The sequence below is a fragment of the Athene noctua genome, chromosome 1 (assembly GCF_965140245.1).
Source record: "Athene noctua chromosome 1, bAthNoc1.hap1.1, whole genome shotgun sequence".
NCBI lineage: Eukaryota > Metazoa > Chordata > Aves > Strigiformes > Strigidae > Athene > Athene noctua.
In genome coordinates, this window is record NC_134037.1 from 243,514,110 (window position 1) to 243,534,070 (window position 19,961).

The 19,961-nt window shown below is 41.3% G+C and overlaps 1 protein-coding gene across 5 annotated transcripts in view; it reads left to right on the forward strand.

Moving 5' to 3' along the window:
- Positions 1 to 19,961, forward strand: part of ATP8A2 (ATPase phospholipid transporting 8A2) — a 351,752-nt gene that overhangs the window by 285,511 nt on the left and 46,280 nt on the right. The window contains exon 34 of one of the 5 annotated variants that reach the window (XM_074915190.1): positions 1,276 to 1,384. The exons of the other annotated variants lie outside the window; for them this stretch is intronic. Coding sequence (XP_074771291.1) covers positions 1,276 to 1,293 — 18 coding nt within the window. The 3' untranslated portion in view covers positions 1,294 to 1,384. Of the gene's footprint in view, positions 1 to 1,275; positions 1,385 to 19,961 lie in introns of those variants that run through there. 5 annotated transcript variants of the gene reach the window in all.

A 19,961-nucleotide genomic window follows, 5' to 3' on the forward strand; every position in this document is an offset into this window, starting at 1 on the left:
ACTGAGGAAGGACGGTTATTGTTCTTCTGGGGAGGATTTGGGGGATTTTTTAGAGGTTTTTTTTTCCCTCAGACAAGATGAGCCTGTGCAAGACTCACAACAGCCTGTTTATTTTTGCACTGTTAGACTGGCCCCACTTTTGGTTTTGGGAACTTCTGCACTTTGTAGTTATGTCAGATAGAGTGGGTAGAGATTGTGTACTATGTATGCCAGATCTTCTGCTACAAAGCTCTACCGAAAACCTGTGTGGTCTTGGGGCTTTTTGTGTTTGCATTAGTTTTAATTGCCTCTCTGGCCGTTATTCCTCTGATGGCCTTTCAAGCTCTGTGGGCTCTTAGCCTCACTGATATCTCTCCACAGGATCTTTGTACCAGGAAGCATCCAGGCTTGCCTGGAACTCCCCCAGCTCTGCTGTCCAGTTATATCCAGCAGTTTCTCTGTTTTTTACACTGTAATTCTGGTTTTGCATTTTTAATACCTGTGACTTACTTCTTTCTGTTCTGTTAATCTGTAGATGAGGAGTTTATTAGTTCTAGCTCTCTTTATAGTACATCTGATTTGGCATCCGACTGCTTTTTCATTTCTTTCAGAAGCATGGTATTTAGTTGCCCTCTGAGAAAGGGGAGTGATTTATAAGTATCCTTCTAGACCAGTTATTTTATGCAGCACTTCCAGTTATTTGATCACCTATGTTACTTTCTTTTGTTTCCTTTTATTTTTTTCCTCTCTGGGTTACTAAGATTAATTACTTTTTTATACTGTTGTTCTGTGTATTTTAGGCAGTGTATTTAAATTTCAATCTTTATCATTACAGTCAAAACAGAACATATTTTCTGTCTTAATGGCATCCAAATTAACTTTAGTCCTACATTAGGAAATTTTTCAGTCTCACTGTATCTGTTACGTAAAATCCAAAGTGATGATCCTTGAATTAGAACAAGAGTTACTGCAGCTTGATCAGAATGCAGCTGATTTCATTTCACTAGTCTTTGATTTCATCGCATGTGTCTAAATAGGCTCTTGGGAGTGCTCTGCAGGGAATCCTGACTATCCAGGTCAGGACCATACTGAAATAAGCTATGGCTCTGTTCCAGCCCACATACCAGTCTTTTTTTTTCCATGAAAACAAGAATGCAGGAAATGTCACCTGCACATTCGTGTCTCATCCCTGTACGGACTTGGAACATGGCCCTGACACACCCTCAAACTTAATGGTACCCCAGTATCAGCACTCATATGCATGTTCTGATTCTCACTTGGGTTTTTATTTCACAGAATCACAGAATCGTCTAGGTTGGAAAAGACCTTGAAGATCATCCAGTCCCACCATTAACCTAACACTGACAGTTCCCAACTACACCAGATCCCTCAGCGCTATGTCGACCCGACTCTTAAACACCTCCAGGGATGGGAACTCCACCACCTCCCTGGGCAGCCCATTCCAACACCCAACAATCCCTTCTGGAAAGAAATGCTTCCTAATATCCAGTCTAAACCTTCCCTGGCGCAACTTGAGGCCACTACCTCTTGTCCTATCATTTATTACTTGGTTAAAGAGACTCATTCACAGCTCTCTGCAGCCTCCTTTCAGGTAGCTGTAGAGGGCAATGAGGTCTCCCCTCAGCCTCCTCTTCTCCAGACTAAACACCCCCAGTTCCTTCAGCCGCTCCCCATACGACCTGTGCTCCAGACCCTGCACCAGCTCCGTTGCCCTTCTCTGGACACGCTCAAGTCATTCAATGTCCTTTTTGGAGTGAGGGGCCCAAAACTGAACACAGGAATCGAGGGGCAGCCTCACCAGTGCCGAGTCCAGGGGTCAGATCCCTTCCCTGTCCCTGCTGGCCACGCCAGTGCTGACACAAGCCAGGATGCCATTGGCCTTCTTGGCCACCTGGGCACACTGCTGGCTCCTGTTCAGCCGGCTGTCAGTCAACCCCCCCAGGTCCCTCTCTGACTGGCAGCTCTCCAGCCACTCCTCCCCAAGCCTGTAGCGCTGCTGGGGGTTGTTGTGGCCCAAGGGCAGCCCCCGGCATTTGGCCTTATTGAAACTCCTCCAGTTGGCCTCAGCCCATGGCTCCAGCCTGTCCAGGTCTCTCTGCAGAGCCTCCCTACCCTCGAGCACATCAACACTCCCACCCAACTGGGTGTCATCTGCAAACTGACTGAGGGTGCACTCGATCCCCTCGTCTAGATCATCGATAAAGGAGTGGCCCCAAAACTGAGCCCTGGGGGACACCACTCGTGACCGGCTGCCAACTGGATTTAACTCCGTTCACCACAACTCTTTGGGCCCGGCCATCCAGCCAGTTTTTTACCCAGCAAAGCTTGTGCCCATCCAAGCCACTAGCAGCCAGTTTCACCAGGAGAATGCTGTGGGAAACAGTGTCGAAGGCCTTACTGAAGTCAAAGTAGACAATTTCCACAGCCTTTTCCTCATCCAATAAGCAGGTCACCCTGTCGTAGAAGGAGGTCAGGTTTGTCAGGCAGGACCTGCCTTTCATAAACCCATGCTGACTGGGCCTGATCATCTGGGTGTCCATTATATGACTTCTAATGGCACTCGAGATGACCTGCTCCATGACCTTCCCTGGCACCGAGGTCAGACTGACAGGTCTATAGCTTCCTGGATCGTCCTTTCTGCCTCTGTTGTAGATGGTTGTCACATTTGCCACCCTCCAGTCCAATGGGACCTCCCCAGTTAGCCATGACTTCAGGTAAATCATGGATAGTAGCTTGGCAAGCACGTGTGCCAACTCTTTCAGCTCCCTTGGGTGTAACCCATCCGGTCCCACAGACTTGTGTGCATCCAAGTGGTGCAGCAGGTCTCTGACCACTTCCTCTTCAACTGTGCTGACCTCAGTCTGCTTCCCCTCCCCAGCTCCCAGACCTCATTTGTAGAGGTCTACCTCTTTTAATACAATCTGATTTCCAGACCTAATTTTCCTATACGTATACCTCCTTTGGACCTGATGTATTTTAAGGATAATCTATTAAAAGCCCTTACTGATACCTGTGTTACCTCTTTCTAAGAGTTGAGGATAGTACTTACTGTTCTGTGAACTCTTTGGTGGCTTGAGGCTGCCAGGGTAAGGTTTCTAAGGATATGAAAAACTACACAGTTTCAGATCTGCCCCTTATTCCTGTAAAATGTTCTAATGTTGACAGTAATATTGCTGGGCTGTCTTGGTCTGGATTCTCTGTGGGTTTGATGAAAAAGATCTACAAGTTCTTGTGGTGTCTTGAGTCAGAAGGGGATAATGTTCTTAGCTGAATAGAGAGTTTGGTATTTGTTTTTTCCATTTATAACTTTAATTAAAAAAAAAGGTGGAAATATGTTTGTCTTAATTCCAGTGCATATGTGAGTTAGTGATTGCCCTCTGAACACTCTTAAGAGTTGAGGTGGTCCTGGGGCAATGACAGATGACCTTAGTTAAGAGAGGCACTATGGAGAAAGGCCTGTTAGAGGGGGAACTTACTTCTAGATTGCTGAACAGTGAATATGGCAGAAAAGAAGCTAGGCAGTCTGGCTTCCCTAAGCAACAGTTTCTTGGAATTTCTCTTACTTTTGGGTACATCAAACTTGCTGAACACATGAACACATAGTTGATCAGCTTCTGCTGGAATATGCTAATTTAGAACTTGTTAGAGCCTTTCCGTGCAACACTGTTAGTTGTGTTGTAGACAGACCTTACCAGGAAGCCTAGCAGGGTCATGCTGACACCTAAACAAGAGCTGGAGTCTGTCCCAAGTAAAGAAGGGTTAAGAAAACCTCAATTCTGTCAGTGGGACTGACTTCAAGACTGATGTTTTCAACAGCAAAAGCTTTGTCAGTGCTCGAGAGCAGAGATGCTTCTGAAAGAGGTTTAAAGCAGCTGTCTTCTGGACATTTTATATTTAGTTTAGCCTTGGAGAGCTCTAGGTTTGCTTCCCTTTCATTTGTCAGTTCTTTTCAGTATGCGAGCTCCGCTATGTTACACTTTCCTGTTTGTTCTTTTAGGAACATTACTGTTGTAATAGTAATGATATGATGATCCTATCCTACCTTTTTCTGACCGGACAGTGAGTCCTCTCATTTGTACTGACTAACGCTGTCAGTCAAGTGAAAGGCAGAGTGCTGTTACTAGGTTATTTTCCTTGAGTTGATTGACGCTTTCTAATCATTGTAATGTTTTGTTTCATTTTTCACTTATTTTCAGTGCTCTCTGTTGTGGTGACCAGTTAGGTTTCATATGATTCTGGGGAAGTGTGTATGTGCATATATATATACATAGATACACGTTTATTCTGCTGTTTTAAATCTACTTTGCAGAGAATAACTTCTTCTGTAAACACTATTTTGCTTTGGTTCTCCTTAAGAGTATTGAATGTCTAGAACTTGCAGTTTCAGACAGTGTTAGTCTTCGACTATGATACTTAAGCTGGTGGGTTAGTAAATAAGACGCAAGCTTTTTGCTTCTTGTTAAAATAGCTTGGATGTGGTCATTTCAGGCTTACACCTTGTTCCCATGAGCATGCCCTGGAACTTGGTTGCCAAATGGCACACAGGGTCAGGTTATATTGTTTAGTTTGCCAATTTGCATTTGAGCTTGGTTTTCTGTCTTTAAAAACTGCGTCAGGTAAAACACAAGGTGTCTGGGCTGGAAAATTAACAGAAGGCATCTAACTCCGGACAATGCATAAGCAATATATGGCATTACAATCATTTGCAGTAACTGTGTTGTCTTGCTAATAGCTGTTTTAGACTGTAACCGTGTTAGGGCAGTTGGATGTGGAAATATCTAGAATCTGTCAAAGGGAGACATAGTAGCTGACAGTGTGTAGAAGTCAATCACTTGATCTCTTTGCTCAAGTGATGTGTGAATTGTGCATTTTAATAAAAGTAGGCTTGAACTCCTGAACTAAGATATGTGACCATATCAAAACTAAAAATACAACAGGCCACCCTTTAAGAAATTACTTCAACAAATGACAGTGGCAATTTTAATCCCCTGACTGTAAGGTTTTCTGTCTCTTTGCCAGAAGAGAACATAGGAGTAGTAAAAATAATTGTTTCTGTAGCATGCTTTATCAATGGATCTGAAATCATTTAGAGGCAAGTGAGTATCTTCATAATCGCTGTATCACAATTTACATTATATGGATAAGGAAACAGAATTACAGATGGGGGAATGGGCAGGGTGAAGTCTTGTTAGTAGCATGGCTTTTCAGGAAATGTTCTTGAGGAATTGACATAGAGCAAGTAACTGTGTGTGTTATGGCCTCTTTCAGAGCAGCATAAACCCCTAAAGTTTACTCTGAAAATTTTCCTTGGCTCCATTTTGAAATATTTGGAGAAAGACCACAAAATGCATGCTTATCAAAAGGGTGGGGGGTGTGTGTGTCTGTCTATAGAGGGAATTGCAAACAAACAGAAGTGATTTGGCTTTTGTTTTTCTGCTAGGGCTGCTGTTCTGCTGAGACACAGGAATTGGACCCTGAACCTGACTAAAGTATAAATGAAGGGGGGTAGTGAGCTTCCTGTGCCAGAAATGAGCATAAAGTAGAAAGGCTAAATATGGGTTAGGAAAATAAAAACAATGTAAATACACACATGCACACTGCTGTCAGCAACATAGAAGAGGTTTTAAAAAAAGAAAAAGCAAAGACTGTTGTGTGAGGAAGCACCACTGTGGTGTTAAACTGGGGAAGAAATTGGCTCGTTACATTTAATGTCACATCACTCATTTAGAGCCCTAAAAATAGTGTTTATAATAAAACCCTGACACAGCCAATGCTAGCATGATTCAGATGGCCCCTTTCCTTTTTTAATTTGTGAACAAAGCTTCTCCTTTGAAGAGAAGTATTTGTTTACAGTTGTTTATCAGAACAGGAAATGGATCAATTAGATGTAACTTTTTAAGTTAATTGACTGCCACTACTAAAACCACCTGACTTTGTGCTGGTGCCAGCAGTGCCAGATGAGAAATCTCATCATTGCTGCTGTGGGAAAGGCAAGGACATGATGGGGAATGTTATTCTTGGCACTTGAAAGATTAAAATTTTTAAATATTTATAGAGTCTTATCTAAAATACTGATTGGTTATTATTGCCTTGAATCGAGGCAGAGATGTGTGAATCCCTAGAGCTTTATGACTGTATCTCATCTGAATTAACCTGAACCATTAGCAGGGAATTGGCACTCTAAATCTTCCTTTAACTGTATTCTCCTTTCCACACTGCACTGCCTTTATTTTTTTTCTCTTGGATTGTTTCATTAATGATCTAGAATGTAGTAACAGCACACACAAAAAAAGTTTTAAATTCTTTCCCCTCTGAAGGATTTGGCTTCAGAGCTATATTTGTATCTTTTTTTTTTTTTTTTTCCTGCAGTGCAGGTTTATAATCCTTTTTGCCTGTGCAAAAGCAGAATGACTTCATTAGTGTGGTGCTACCTTGTTGCTATATTGAGTTTAGCAATCTTTTCTGCTTCAACAATACTTCCCTGCTGATGTAAGGGTTTTTTGGAAGGGGAAGGGGGGAGGTTTAACATAAATATTCTGTATTATTTTTTCTTGGCAAATTCCTGGCCTGTTTGGAGGCTCGAGAAGCTATTGGATGCATTTGTCAGTGTTGCAAACCCACATTTTTCCTGTCAGTTGCAGAATAGCTCTAGCTTTTGATGATTGTAATGAGGTCTTTGATAATGCTTCCGCTGCCTGTAGCAAATGGGCTTATTGTGGGAGCCAGGAGCCCTTTCAGAAAACCCCAGTTTCAAAGCTGAGAGAAACAGAAGAGCACAACCTCTAGGTAAAAACTTCTATCTCACCTAATATTGAGCCTTACAGGAGTACCCCTTGAGTCTACAAGTGAAGCTGAAACTATTTGGTGGGGCTAATGTTTATCAGCTAGTTAAAAAAAAGTCATATCCTCTGATATGACTTCCGTGTTGCTGTCAAGCCTGTGGTAAAACAGTCTAAGAATGAACAAATTTGGGACATAATTTAAGGGCGGAGCAGGTAAGAAAACTCCAGGTCAGTTATCCTAAAAATAAGTCTCAAATTCCGTAGGCTTGTGAGCCTAAGGCAAGCTTAATCAAACTTAAAGGAAAGCAAAAATAAGCATTTAAAATGCTCTTTTGGTTCTCATAAACCTGAGTAAGCCAAAATCTGGATTACTCAATTATGTATGGTTGTGGAATTTGTTTTGTGAGCATTTTCCTGTGCAGCCCAGATACTCAGCATCCTTCTCTTTCTCTGTGTATTGTGTGTGTGTTGCTGTCTCCAAAGAGGGGACTTCAGGTTTTGGCTTGGGGACACTCAGAATGTGCTCCAAGTTGCCCCTTTTCGTATCAGGCTGACCTCATACATACTGGAAAGTGTGTTTGTAAGGAGCAGGTGATACAATGACACTCTTCTGAGTACTTACCCCAGACTGTATCTTTGCTGCTGTGTTCCTGTCTGGGCCTTGGAAAATGGAGTAGTTCCCTGGGAGGGATTGTGAAGTCTCACTTTGCAGCACAAGTTTAATAGGAGGGTGCAAGCTGGCTGCAGTGTGTGGTCTTGTGGGCTGAACGTTTGTCTCTTTTGAAGGAGATGAAGCTTAGAGCCTGGCACTCTGGTGATGATTTTACTCTGCTAAAATAATTCTTTAAGGAGCTCTACATAATGCATGTCTGCATTGACTTGTCTTTCTCCCTTCTGCTTCTTGATGAAAATGCACACTGTTTTATCATCAGTTTAGTTTACTTCACTTGTATGTTTAGCAAGACTTAAAAGCTTTGAAGAACTGCTGCAATGGATTGTAAGTATCACTGATCCGGGTGGCTACCTTGTTGTGCTGTGAGTCCAATCCCAGCTCTCATGTGCATAGGTCCTCAGTTTTTCCCATCTGACAGTGAGGGAGAAAGGAGTAGTGTATAATTATGCCATGTGGTCACTATTTTCAGACAACAGAGTTATTCACTAGAATGTCAGGTACCCATGCAGAAGACCTTATGCCTGCTCAATGAGTTAGAAGAAACAGATCAGATGCTTTTTATCAGTGTCTGTCTTTGGAAATCGGCATCCCAGATAGGGCTGGTGACTGTCCCAGAGAACAGTCAACTCTGTTCGTCTTCTCAAGTCAAGCTTTTCAGTAGTCTGGGTCTTGCTGAGTGTCACCACCTGAAGGATGAACACAAAATCATGAGACTACAGAATTTATATGAGAGCAGTGGAGGAGTGAGTTCTAGAAGGTAGAGCAAGCAGGGGAGATACGGGAGATCATAAGAATAAGAAGATGAACAGGGATCAGTGCAGTGTCAAGGGAATTGAGTCCCTTGCTGTTATTAGTCTTGCCTCATTGATTTCATGATTGAGAAAAAAAATGTTTTCTCCCTGGTGCTCTCAGTATCTCCTTTATCTGCAGCCTCCAGCCGATGCAGTCTAAATAATGCATATTTGATCCTAATATAGGTATCTAACCTACTGTCTTGGCTGTGACAATGCCCAGTGGTAGATGACTAGGAAAAGTGTAAGAATAGAAAAGGACACAATGATACTTTTTCTTCCAGGAAGTGATATCAATTTTAGTTCAAAATAAGGTTTTTAAGTAATGTGATTTCTCTCTGGTCCACAACAACCTGCACAAATCCTACACTGTATATGTGAAAGCATATTACCTCTGATTTTGAACTTGCCACTGGCATTCTGATCTGGTGTCCCCAGACCTCTTACTGGAAGAAAAAAGGAGCAATTATTCTGTTTACCTGTTTTTTGCTATTCTTGTCTTTACAGGCTTTATATAGCCTATCTCTTCTCCATGTTCCTAAAGAGGAAAGCCATCGGGTTAGTCATTACTTATAGTGAAGCCATGCCATACTTTGATTATTTTTGTTGTCTTTTCTCTCAACCTTTTCTAATTATCCAGTGTACTTCTTGGAATGAAGAGAGCATGTAGATGAAGCACAGGGGGGTTTTTTATAGCAGCAAAATGTTAAAGTTTCTTCTACCCCATTCTGAAGTCCTAACACTCAGTTTGCTTTTTTGGACTGCTGGGTAACTGGATTGCATCCTTAGGCCTTCAGCTGACTAGTACTGAAGTACTAGTATCACTTTTTCTGCATGTCTATCACTTTTCAGTTAAAGACATTGAATTGTTTTTTACTGCACAAAAAGTCCTTTTGCCATTTTTTCTGATTAGTTTTCATTATTTGATATGGTCTCTGAGGGAGATGGTATCCTCTCAAACTGTTGTCTTGGTATTTACCTCTTTCCGAGACCATCTATGAATATCTTGGTTGGCAGAAGTCATAGCACAGTCTTCTGTAGAACTCCCCTGATGATCTCTCTCCATTAACAACACCTCATTTGTAGTCTTGCTGTTGGCCTTGTATCATCTAACTGGTTACAAGGACCTTTCCCCCTTACCCTGTGGTACCTGTTTTTGTGAAGCTCTGATAAAGGACTTGATCAAGCTGGACCAAGCAGAATTTGAAAATATGAATAAACAGAGCTTATCTGGTGGGGAAGTCTGACTCCAGTAAAGAGATTGTTTGTGCAGCCTGCTGTGCCATACCCAGAGAGTTTTTCTTGTTCTCTTCTGGTGTAGCCACAGCAACTGAGTGGTGGGTGCCCCCTTGCAGGCTCTTTGTGCCTCCCAAGGAAATTGCTGGTGGAGCTGCCTTTGCCTGCCCTTCGCCCAAAACTGCTCTGTGATGTAGGGAAAGCTGCTGTAATTTCTCTGAATGTTGGTTTTCCATACCTACAGTATGAGAAATAAAATTTCCTAACTCAGTACATGGTGTAGTGCTCAAATTAGTAAGCAGCTTAGTTATTACTGGAGAACCCTGGATAGAAGGAAACTGGGAAATGAAAAATATTACAAATATTTGATCTAGTTCTACATGAACATCAGTGTGGCTCATGCTCCAAAGTCACTCAAGTATTCTTGAAAAATACCACAACCATTAGTAAGCAGCCTGCAGTGCGATCGCTGGCTAGAGGTGTATGCGGGGAGGAGGGGGAGATCCCTGCTGTTGGCCTAGGTAAACTTCCAGAGTCCCTAAAGGCGAAAGACAGTGGCTTAAATGAAAAGATTGCTGGCAAGCTTTTTAAAAATGTCAGTTGACTCTGATACTCGAAGATTTGAAATATTTCAGGTTTTGCTTCTGGTGTCATGGCTTTAGAAAATCTCAATACTCTTACTATTTTAACGTTAATTCTAAAGTTACTGATTTTTGTTTACTGTACCTTGCAGACTTGAAGCAGAGTATCACCATCCACCTTTTTCACTAATCAGGAAGAAACTTTTGTAAAACTGTTCATGATTATACGCTGCTCACGTGATTTTAAAGAGTAATGTATAGGAGTATTTCTTTTAAAACTACACACAACATGGCGTTGTAGGATTTTTGCACACAGAAGAAAATAAACCAGGTCAAAATAGGTCAAACTTCAGTCTTCCAGTGTGAAGAGCACCTATTTTAAGTGGAAGATGAGAAATGAAATAGTAACTGTTACCCTGAAATGAAAAATGGTGCTGTTTATGTATTTAATTGGTCAGAGTTGTAATGGGGCTTTGAATTCTACTGCTGTCAGATCTTGTACTGCTGCTGTCAATCACGGTTTTTTCTCTTTCGTGAAAGACTCATGCTAAATTTATTTTGGATAGTTTCTTAACAGGTGTTTCCTCGATGTTACAAATGCTTTAAATGAGAACCGCGCTCCATGTCCGGAGTTCTCAGCTGAAATCACATGGCGGCCTGACACAGGCGCTGGTGTGTTTACTCATCTGCGGCCACGCTGACAGCAGGCGCTGGCGGCTCTCCGCCGCGGCCAGCCTGGACGCAGAACAGATATCGGGGATTAGGGGGAAGGATTCGGGGAGGCTTTCGGCCTGCGCGTTCGCGGAAGTAATTCATTGTGGAGCCGCAGACATGTCCTGCTGGACCTGCACTGAAGAGTCGGCTGAAAAGGGTCTCAGCGGGTTTGACTATCTGAATCAAAAGCAAATGTTTTCCTGGTACCTTTTAATTAAAGGGAAGGCATAAATCAATGTAAAATACAGTTAGTGCACCAAGTGGTATCGTATTTCTGTAGTGTTCTTCCCAACAAAGAAGCTGGCAATGTGAACCTCTTAAAAATAGTGCTACCTTGCACGCTGCAGGCAGAAAGGCCACCTGGTCTGCTTTGCTGGGAAGAGGTGTGGAAGCAGGAGGCAGTTGGTGCTGCCTACCCGGGACTGGGTATCGAGGAAACCCTCTTCACCTTGAACTAGCACTTGTGGTTATCTTGTCATTTTGTCGATGTTTTATGATTAAGAAAACGTTGCCTGTGGGACTGTCTTCAGCTGTTAGACTTGTCTCTGGCTCTTGTGTTTTAAATGTTGTATGCTCAGAAATCAGACACCTGGGGAAAAACAGGGGTGGCATAAAGTGAACGAGACTAAGTGGTAGAGATCTGTCATGGCAATGAGGTGTCCCCTACAGACATCAAGCACAGCACCACATACCCATGAGGCTTGTCAGACATCTCTCTGGGCGGGGAAGCTAACTTCTGGCTGCGATTCAGTTATAGAACAGGCATCTGTGGCTGTAGCTGTGATTTGTGATGTGGAAAGGAGAATTTATGTAATTCTTTACTGTCATCTATTGTGCTGTTAATGAAGATTTCAGTAAAGAGTGAAAGGTAGAAGGGAGAGTCGGAATGCATGTCCAGGTTTTGGCAAGAGAGTGTGGTGGGAATGATTGCAGATGTACCTTGTACATGATAATACAAGTCACAAAGATGTGGTATTTTTATGAAGATGTCAGATGTGCTCAAACAATTAAATAAAGACCCAAGGTTTTATGAGAAAAAGTACCTCTTTGTGGTAAGACTCCATTGATCTGAGTTGAACTGCAGTCATGCTGAAATAACCCAAAGTCTTTAGGCCTTCAAGAGAGACTGTGTGATGGTAACGAAACCTTTTGAGCTAACTGCATTTGGAATATGCTTTAAGAGCATAACAACTGAGTATAGCAGCTGAGCGAAGATAAAATCCCAGATAAGCATGTAGCATAACTGACTGAGCTACTCTTTCTAGAGAAATATAACAGGGTAGGTAATGACTGTTACCTGATTCAAGTCAACAATTGCTATAACAGATTGAAAACAGATGATCTATAAAATTAAGTTTACAGGATATAGTTTTGCAGAATGCAGAGCCCCCTCTATGGAAGTGTTGTACTTTCAGCTGCTATTGACTTCAGTAAGAATTCAACCTGCTTGTTGATTTATAAGCCCAAACCCCAGCGTGAGGAACTGACAAAGATTTACTTCTTTGAGCCTTGCAGTTCATAGTTCTAATTCATGCTCTGTGGCTATCAGCCATTTTCTGGAATTCTTGAGTTGTTAAGGAATCTCTGAGATGTAAATAAGTTTATAAGCAAAATATCAAAACCAACAATGTTTTCCATTTGTGGGTTCCAGTGCTGTAGCTCACTGCAAACAGCAAACCACATGCAGCGTTGCAGTACTTTCTGACAAGCTGCCTGCACACACAGGTGTCTGCATGCCCCATTTAAATTGTTAGTTCAGGGATCTGGAGACCCACAGGCTTGCTAAAGTTAACCTACTTGCCAAAGGTGGGGTCAAGAAGCAGAATCTAATTTCAACTAATATAGATGACAGTTTTGTCACTGGTCATTCCAGATCTTTGTTTGTGCTATGGAACTTGAGTTTTGGTCAGCCACTTCGCTCAGAAGGCAAAACTATTTAGATAGTCTGGGTGAGTGGATAGATACCTAATTATACTTACCTGCAGTATTTAATAGTGCAGTTTAGGTAATGAGGTTTGTCTTCTTTTTTTTAATCCCGCTTCTTTAAATGATCTACAAAAGCTCAAAAATCTTTAGCAGAAAGATACACTAAGGGGCAAAAACAAATAGAAAAGGAATAAATGCAGACTTCAAATATTATTTTCTTTTAAAAGTGAGTAGGCAGTAATGTGATATGGGAGAAGTGTTATTTGATACTAATGTTTTAGAAACCTATTTTTCAATGTGCTACTAAAACAATTGTTAAGAAAATTATTTTTAAAATATTCCAGTGAGGTTGACTGTATTTTCTGTTTTCTCTAAGGTTAGGACACATGCCCGAATTCATACTGTGAAAATATGGTAGAGATGGAATAAGACCAGGGTTCCTGAAAGTGATTTTCTGCTCTTGGTTGAGCACCTTTTAACTCAAGGATGCTACTTTGCTAATACTGGGGAAGAGGGAGTATCTGGAAACAAATATTTTGTGATTAAACTAGTGCTGTTGCAGTAGCACAGTTGGAAAATTTGAACACACAAAGCAGGAAATTTGAAGGTTCTGGCTCTTTTTTTACGTGTAACTTGGCTAAACATAATTACTCCTTGGAGGTTTAAATTCAAAGGTGGGTTCTGTAAAATTTAGAGGGTTTTTCCCCTGCAGCTTTCATGATAAATGCACAATTATAAAATAAGGGCAGCTACTATACAAGGGTGGTTACTGTTAAAACCTGCACAGAAAATGTTATAGGCACCAAATAAGAGTGGTTACATGCTGAACATGACTTCAAAAGGGAAAACAATGTAAAGTATAAATTTCTTTTTATATGCAGAGTAGAAGTTCATGCTGAAGTGCATGAAATGGTGAACAAGACAAACAGTTGCATTGTCAGGTCTATCAAAGTTACTGTTTCAGGTTTACTTCTTTTTGTTCATGCCTGTGTTGGTTTAATTTGAGGGGGAAGGAAAGAAAAACTGCAAAGATTCTGAAAGGTGTCTATAAGAGTGACTTTTCTTTCATGCTGGGAAGCACACTTTCATACAGATTTTACTTGGGCTCAGTGAAGTTATAGCACCATGGCAGGTCACCACCCATCAGCAGGTAGCTAGCTATGTGTGGGCCTACTCTCTCTCATACTCAACTGGGAGTTCATCTTAAACTGCAATGAAATAAGATTATATTGTGTTATACAACCATCTAATTGAAGACATCTGAGAAGACTCAAAACTATTTTGTGATTCAGAGTAGTATCAAGACTGACTTTGGTGAGCAAAAATAAGTCTGGGGTGCCATCAATATGTCCTCTACATGAGATTTTTTTTCAAGGTGTTCGTGGTCCACAACAATGTGTGTAAAGGAAGGAATGACTTTTATTCAATAATTTTAATTTGTGCTGAGGGAGCTCAGACTAATACAGAATTACATTTTCAAATTTTTTTTTAACCGGGAAGAGTAATTAGTGCCTGGTGCCATTTACCTAAAGATTCACTGAGATATTTCATCCACTTTAAGGAGAAGGTTCTTTGGTTAATGAAATCTGTGCTTTCTAATAAAATTTCAGGAATCCGCTTATATCCGTTTAAATGGAGCATGATTTTACTACTCATTTTTAACCAACAATCTTCTCCAAATTTCTTTGAAGAAACATTCATTTACTTCTTTGTTGTTGAGATTAACGTAACCAATAATGAAAAAGAAATAATAGGCTACATGAAATTGCATCAGAGTTTACACTGCCAGTGAACCATAAAATCAAATTAAAACACCATCTGATTAATTTTCTTAATTCTCTGATGTCCGAGTAATAATGGTGAGTAACATGGGTAGGGTCCTTGTTTAATTGGTGGAGTTGTATACTAATTAAGTAATGAGATACAGTAATTTTTTTCTCAGGCAGGGCTGCATATGTAGAATATGTTCTTAGTTAACACAAAACAGCTTATTAACACCCTTTGGGACACATTTGGCCGATGATACATTCATTTATGTCTCAAATATTAATTTCTGTAAATTACGTTAAGAAATAGAACAAAAACAGGTTACTACCTTGCTGTATTCCTCTATTATGAAAAAACAGTTCCGATCAAGAAAATAAAAGGGAGTAGAAATCTGAGGATTTCACTGTGCTCCTATAGCTCTAATCTCTCCAAAATCATGTCAGCGTATGTGAGATTAGGTTTTCTTTTACCCCTTGAAGATACTAATTTTTGGTTTTGTAGCTTTGTGCTGGCTATTTATGGAATTTTCTGATCATGAAAGAACTTCAAGCAGGTGATATATCTTTTTTGAATTGCCATTATATTTTTATGGGTTTTTCTCTGCTTTGGTTTGTATTTTCAGACTTTCTTTTAACCATCATAACTAGCAACATCTTTGACAAAAAGCTGCTTGCGTGAGACCTATATCTCAAAATACCTTGGGCTTTGCTAGGAATGCTGAATATATGCCTCTGTGATATCGTGTTGGCATTTTTCTCTTTGCTTAAAGTACTGCTTCTGTTGTGCCTCCCTACACTTATATCCAGGTATTACATTAAAATTACCAATAAGCTTGATAACTGTCATGGAAGTTAGACAGTGGATAGATTTCTTACTTTAGACTTCCATGTGGTATTAAGCATGACTGGCAGAATTGAGGAAAAGGGGAAAAATATCTGAGTGAGGTATCTGATTTTTTTTTTTTCCCCCTCCTTTTATTGCTCTCAAGGGAATATGGCTGTATGAGTGGAGACTGGGAGAGGGAGGAAATAGGTTTGAGTCTGGACCAATGTGTCATTGTGTTAAATCCAGCCAGCCAGTGAGGTCATTGTTTTCATCTGAGTCATTTTAGAATGAAAACTCTTACACTATGGAAAACATTGCACATCTTTATTTCAGACATGGAAATATCCAGCCAACCTTTCAGTGGTAGAGCTCCGCTGATTTCATTTGAGGTACTCCTGACTCCCAGTGGTGTAAGCAGGAGGGGAAATCAAATTCTTCTGCCTCATTTTTTAACACTTTGCCACTAACCCAAAGGGGTTATTCTTCAGGCACATTTAGATCCAAGATGTTTGTTGAATAGGGAGCTACTAAGTCTGTTGATCACACCTGTCAGCCCTGAATCTAGTAAATTTGTCCAGCCTGGAGTTGGCTATAGTTGCATTTGGGGAAAAAGTTCTTAAGCACCCGCTCATTTTGAGGCTAGATTACGTTCCAACATGCACCGGGAAAATCCTTGAGACTGCATTCTTGGATATTGATTATATTTCATAGTCAGGCTTCAGTAGGCTCAGTCTCTGTGTAGTATGATTTAATTGAGAGACTTGGGCAATCTGCCCAGCTCTGCAATTGATTTGTATGACCACAAGTAAACCTTGTCATCTCTTTGCAGTTGGTTTTTAATATATTTGGTCTTTAAGTTAGGTCTGATACGTAGCACTTTAAGGATCTTGTATAATACAGTAATTATAACAAAATTTGTGTATTTTGTACAATATAACATCATGGGGTGGAGACAGTGATCATTCCACATAATCTAAAAGAGATAGTAGGAGGTTTTGATTGAATCTTAACAAATGCTGGTTTATCACTTAAAGTGGGAGAAAGCCATTGCTAGTTGATGCTTTCAGAATAATTTATGAAAAATAGTTAGCTATATGACATATCTTCCAGTTATTGCATGGCAGGTGCTTACAGTGTTAGTATATGGCAAGTCCTGTGTCACCTTAAGATCTATTCAGCCACTTGGTTGATAAGAATTTCATATTTTTGCCCTTTCAAGTTTAAACTTCCAGGTCTTTTGAAGCAAGAAAACTACCCAGTGTTGGCACTGAAACATTCAGTATTAACAAGACTTAGAACATGCAGAGTGTGCATGGTGCAGTTCTCTAAAGGAAAACAGGGCTGGGTAATGGTCTGCAGACTGTGTAAATGCATCACATATTTGCAGGAGAGTTTGCACAGTGATATTGTTCATAATCTGTGGTAGTTTCTTCATGCATGGAATCTGTTCCTCTTCGTACTGAAGTTAGGCTTCAAATTTACTAATGAAAAACATTTAAAAACAAAACAAAAACGCAGCAAAGATGTCTGAGCTTTAACATCACTAAAAATGCAACAATTTCAAGATTTGGGGTGGAGTGTGTTTAACTTTCTGCTGAAAATATTTCCTGGACCTTCAAAGCAGTTTCTGAATCAGCCCCATTGTTGCAGAACAAAGGAAAGGTAATCTTTCCCAGGAATCTGGTAGTTTACAGAGTGAAGTAGGAGCATTGCTATGATGTAACCCGGTGTTAATGACTTGAGTTTCTCATGAAGAATAATATATTTGTCCATACATCATGCCATCAAGTGAGACACTGGGACTTCAAGACAAATGGGATGGAGTTGTTTGCCCAAGCTAGCAGCACCCTGTTGTCAGTGGGAAAGTGACTGAGACTAAGACCCTAGAAGTAGCACCTCAGAGTGGTGGGCTGAGGCAGGCTTTGAAGACTGTCCTCATCAACTGAATAACAAACATGCTTCCAAGTGACTTACCTAACATGGGAGCAGAGTCACCGACTGGGATTCCACTGCTGCAGCTTTGGCCCTTCTCAAATGGTGTGCTCAGACCAAGCCGCTGGTCTAGAATTGATGGAGGACAGGTACTGGCAGAGATGTTTACCTAGTGCATCTCAGTTGACTGTGTTAAGGTGGGGGTTTAACTGCCTGATGGCAATGCACTGCTTTCTGCTTTGATTATTGAAGCAATGCATATGGAGCAGCAGGGCCAAGGCTCCTAGAATTGCATTTTGCAGCTCCAGCCACATATCTCTCATCAGCTGGATCCTTCAGTGTCATAGATGTCTAGATCAATAGTGTCTCACTGATGGCAGCGAACATTTCTTTTACTGGTATGGTATGTGAAACCCTCAAAATAACGTGTCCATCTCCCTGTCCTCCTTTTGAAAGTGCCGCCAAAGGCAGTGCTGTGCTGTCATCCGCACTTGACTAGTAGGAACCAAAGTGATATGACTGACCATCTGACTGCAGGTTGGACTTGGATCCTTATTGTGTAAAGCTGGAACTTGAATGAATATGACACCGTAACTGAGCAGCTTATTGGGTCTTTATCCATGCCTCGTGAAGAGAGCTATGATCATGATCCAGGCACACTTCCAGTAATCATTTTTTTCGCACTGTAAATACAAAGCCAACTGTTTCCATTGTGATCTTATGCTTTTCCTGTCCGTTTTTATCAGTTAGGATGAATGGGTATATGAGGAAATGAAGCAATAAAAAGCTTTTATTACTCCAAATATTAATTTAAATTTTGTCTCACTTTTCTTGAACAGTGTAAGATGATTGAGAACCTTTTTGCTTTGTCTGAATCATTTACTGGTTCCCAGTTGTTGTCTAACCATGATGTGATAAGAATACCAAAGCAGTCGGTATATCTGACTTCCCATCCCAGGGCACTTCTGGTCATCTTGTTCTCCCTGAAAGTTGTTGAAAATAGTGGCACCACCTATTGGTGGATGTTTTGGTAGTGGAGGGGGGTCTACAGGGGTGGTTTCTGTGAGGAGCTGCCAGAAGCTTCCCCTGTGTCCAACAGAGCCAATGCCAGCCAGCTCCAAGTTGGACCTGCTGCTGGACAAGGCTGAGCCCATCAGCAACAGTGGTAGCATGTCTGGGTTAACATTTAAGAAGGGGGGGGGAAAAAAACTTGTGCAATTGCATCTAGAAAGAGGAGTGAGAATATGTGAGAGAAACAACTCTGCAGACACCAGGGTCAGTGAAGGAGGGGGAGAAGGTGCTCCAGGCACTGGAGCAGGTTCCCCTGCAGCCCCTGGTGAAGACCATGGTGAGGCAGCTGTGCCCTGCAGCCCATGGGGGTCCATGGTGGAGCAGATCTCCACCTGCAGCCCATGGAAGACCCCACACCGGAGGAGGTGGATGCCCAAAGGAGAATGTGACCCTGTGGGAAGCCTGTGCTAGAGCAGGCTCCTGGCAGTGCCTGTGGAGAGAGGAGCCCACGCTGGAGCAGGTTTGCTGGCAGGACTTGTGACCTTGTGAGGGACCCATGCTGGAGCAGTTCGTGAAGAACTGCAGCCCATGCAAAGGTCTTGTGTTGAAGAAGTTCGTGGAGGACTGTCTCCCATGGGAGGGATCCAGTGCTGGAGCAGGGGAGGAGTGTGAGGAGTCTTCACCCTGAGTAAGGAGGAGTGACAAAAATGACATGTGATGAACTGACTGTAACCCCTATTCCCTGACCCACTGCACCACTATGGTGGAGAGGAGACAGGAATTGGGAGTAAAATTAAGCCTGAAGAAGGGGTTGGGGGAAAAGTGTTTTTAAGATACGGTTTTATTTCTCATTATCCTACTCTGGTTTGATTAGTAATAAATTAAACTAATTTCCCCAAGTCAAGTCTGTTTTGTCTGGGACAGTAATTGCTGAGTGATATCCCCCATCCATATCTCAACCCATGAGCCTTTCATTATATTTTCTCTCCCCTGTTCAGCTGAGGAGGGGAATGATAGAGTGGCTTTGGTGGGTACCTGGCCAGGGTCAACACACCACAGTGGAAAAGGAAAGCTATGAATGATGCTTATTTGCATACTAAGAAGGAATAGCAAAATGGAGAAGATAGTTTGAAATTTATTCCATATTGCAATTTAAGATTATTTTTTTTAAAAAAACCCTATTGCCTGTTCGATAGGCTTGTGTAGAGCATGTCTTTGATTTAAAACAAGCAAACAAAGCAGAAAAACAAAACAGAACTTTAATCTAGTCTTTCTAAAACAATAGTGCAGAGCAGATCTTCCTGCTCGTTCTGACTGGCCAGTACTGTTGCTTTTTCTGATGTGTTTAAAAGAAAAAAGAAAGTGTGCACCCTTAGAAAACCAGTTTACAAGAGGTTAAAGGTATTGGGACCTAAATTGTTTGCTCCTCAGCTGAAATAAATGGAGCTTAGCTTTTTCTTTCTTGTTCCCATCCTTTCATTTTAATAAATGTTCTCACTAATCTAAATGAGAGATTTTACTGTGGCAGCCTTGTCAGTGCTTGGAAGGCAGTCTACTGATGGCAGCAGTTTAAGCTGCAATGTCTTCAGCAGAAGCACTTGCATTAGTCTCAAGTGGTTTTGGGGTGCCCTATGATGAATGGTTTCTGATAGTTGGCTTTGGATGTGCTAGTCACTGATGTTTACATCAGTAGACAGAACAAAAATTACTTAGTTGGATATCA